Below are 2,729 nucleotides of genomic sequence, written 5' to 3'. Positions count from 1 at the left end.
AAGTTTGAATTTCATACGTACAATCCATACGCCAATACAACGTTTGGACATAGCGACGAGATACGAATACCTATATAGCAGCAGGATTTATACACGTTGCCATGCGAAAGTGTTCTCTACATTGAAGGAAGATTGACTGTGAAGAAGAAGGATGATGAGACGCCAAAAACGCTTGGAAATAATTGCATAGCGTTCATGTTTGATGAAATTCGGTATGAACTCAACAGTGTGGAGATTGATCGCAACAGAAATGTTGGAATTACCAGTGCCCTCAAAAACTATGTATCGTTGACGTATGACAAGTCTTTGATTGCGCTATACACTGGGTGGAATTCTAGATCCGACATAACGGAAGGTTACTTTAACTTTTGCGTACCGCTCAACATGCTGTTGGGCTTTTGCGAGGATTACAAACGCGTGATTGTTAACGCTCACCATGAATTGATTTTGATACGAGCGCGCAACGATAACAATTGTATACTGGGAAATTCAGCGACGGAGCCGGAGGTTGAACTGATCAAAGTGCAATGGCGGATGCCTCATGTTATGCTAAACGAGATCACTAAACTATCAATGCTGCGAACATTGGAAAGCGGTCGTTATCTCGGTATGAGTTTTCGCTCATGGTATCTGTACGAGTATCCTCTGTTACAGAGTACGACGAAGCATACATGGGCTGTCAAAACGGCGACTCAACTCGAGAAGCCGCGTTACGTTATCTTTGCTCTTCAGACCGGTCGAAAGAATTTCATGTCTCAAGATGCGAGCGTGTTTGATGATTGTAAATTGAGTAATGTGAAGGTTTATCTCAATTCAGAGTTTTATCCGTACGGTGATTTGAATCTCGATTTCGACCAAAAGAGATACGCTCTCCTGTTTGATATGTACGCGCGTTTTCGTAAGGCATATTACGGAATCGACTGCTTCGAAACGCTGCTCAATGTACTCTCGTTTATCGAGAAAGGACCGTTTGCTGTCATTGACTGCTCGCGACAAAACGAATCCGTCAAGAGCGCTACCGTGGATGTACGAATAGAATTTGACTGCAAGGAGAATGTACCCGCCAATACCACCGCCTATTGCCTCATCATACACGATCGTGTTATCGAATACTGCCCGCTGTCCAACGTAGTGCGCAAGATTATGTAAATCGCACCGTCAGCAATTATCGTCAATTTAAGAGAGATTAACACTGATATGAGTGCAGTTTCGAATAAATGCTCATCATGATCATACCAACGTTTGTGGATCTACAAGGATTCGTCGTGGACAAAAAATTTATCGTCAAGGAAGTAGCGGTGCTGAGAAGAGGAACTGTTATCAGACACTACATTTTTTCATGTCCTATACCATGTAATTTACTAACAAGATCCAACAAATCTTGCGCTTCCTGGTTGAGTGCTTATCACCATGGATTGCGATGGGAAGACGGGATGGTCCCGTACAGCATGGCGAAACGTCTAATCATAGAGGCTGTAACAGAAGACGATGAAGCTCTCGTATATGTAAAGGGGCTTGAAAAACGACAATGGCTATCCAATATACTCGATTGCGATAATGTAGTCGTTGAAACTCTAGATGCGCATTACGAAGATGTAGAATCCCTACGTAGCTTAGATGCATGTAATACAATACGGTGTGGAAGACACGCTAAGAATTGTGCTTTGCAAAATGTATTTAAAATATTCAACTGGTGGTCGCAACACCAGGAATAATTGTAAGATTTTTAAAATAAATGTAAGATTTTTTAAATAAATACGTTTTATTTCCGTTACCCGTATCACCCACATAATAGATATAAGTCAAAAGTAGACTGGTAACTGTATACAATGTACCGATAGCTGTTTGATATCTGTTTATAGCAGTTCGATAGCTGTTTGATAGCTGTTCGATAGCCGTTCGATAGCCGTTCGATAGCCGTTCGATAGCTGTTTACAGTGTACCGATAGCGGTTCGATAGCTGTTCAATAGCTGTCTGATAGCTGTTCAATAGCTGTTTACAGTGTACTGATATCGGTTTAAAAGCCGTTCGATAGCTGTTCAATAGCTTTTCAATAGCTGTTCGATAGCCGTTCGATAGCTGTTTAATAGCTGTTTAATATATGCATAATATGTGCTTCAAATGCTGCAATGGACAAAATGCAGAAGTTTCTTCATGAAATAGTTTGAGCGCAATGTCTACTCTTATACTTTTAGCTGAGGTATACTTTTTGCTGAGGTATACTTTTTTGCTGAGATATACTTTTTATTAAGATATAAGTCTTTAACCGAGGTATTGCACTTTTTGCATATGGCATCTTGGGAGAATGATGATATCATATTGTCACGTATATCTTCAGTATAAATTCTCGTACATCTCTCGCGGTCCTGTCAGTCTTTCAGACAGGGAGTTGGACAGTCGGTTAGTCTATCCGTCTGTTAATTATCTTATTCGCTTTTTAAAGATGGATAACGTAAATACATTGATAGGATATACAACTTACATGAGTATGCAAGCAGTGCTGCTAGCTGAAAAAAGTGCAGTATTGTCCAATAGTGTACGCAATTTGCAGGGAGCGAGTGCAGCCGTAAGTGGACACACTGCTGATTGTGAGACATTTAAAATAAATGTGGACATATGCAGTGAAAACAAGTTACTAAGGGAAGCGTAAGTATTACATTATATGTAGTAATTAATGGGATATATTAATAACTGAATAGTAATGTATTCAAGCTAGATACGAAAAAAA

General features: G+C 40.0%; 1 protein-coding gene across 1 annotated transcript; it reads left to right on the top strand.

The window, feature by feature from the left end:
• Positions 1-195: 195 nt before the first annotated feature.
• Positions 196-1,149, top strand: LOC108778912 (uncharacterized). Its single transcript, XM_018546237.1, has one exon. The coding sequence runs from the start codon at positions 196-198 to the stop codon at positions 1,147-1,149; it is 954 nt and encodes a 317-aa protein (XP_018401739.1).
• The last annotated feature ends 1,580 nt before the right edge of the window (positions 1,150-2,729 follow it).

The sequence above is a fragment of the Cyphomyrmex costatus genome, unplaced genomic scaffold (assembly GCF_001594065.2).
Source record: "Cyphomyrmex costatus isolate MS0001 unplaced genomic scaffold, Ccosl1.0 scaffold527, whole genome shotgun sequence".
In the NCBI taxonomy this organism is placed as follows: domain Eukaryota; kingdom Metazoa; phylum Arthropoda; class Insecta; order Hymenoptera; family Formicidae; genus Cyphomyrmex; species Cyphomyrmex costatus.
This window is presented reverse-complemented; position numbering and strand designations above follow the sequence as displayed.

Excerpts from the sequence above, each read along its gene's own strand:
- LOC108778912 (XM_018546237.1), top strand. The coding sequence starts at position 196 with ATGTTTGATGAAATTCGGTATGAACTCAACAGTGTGGAGATTGATCGC.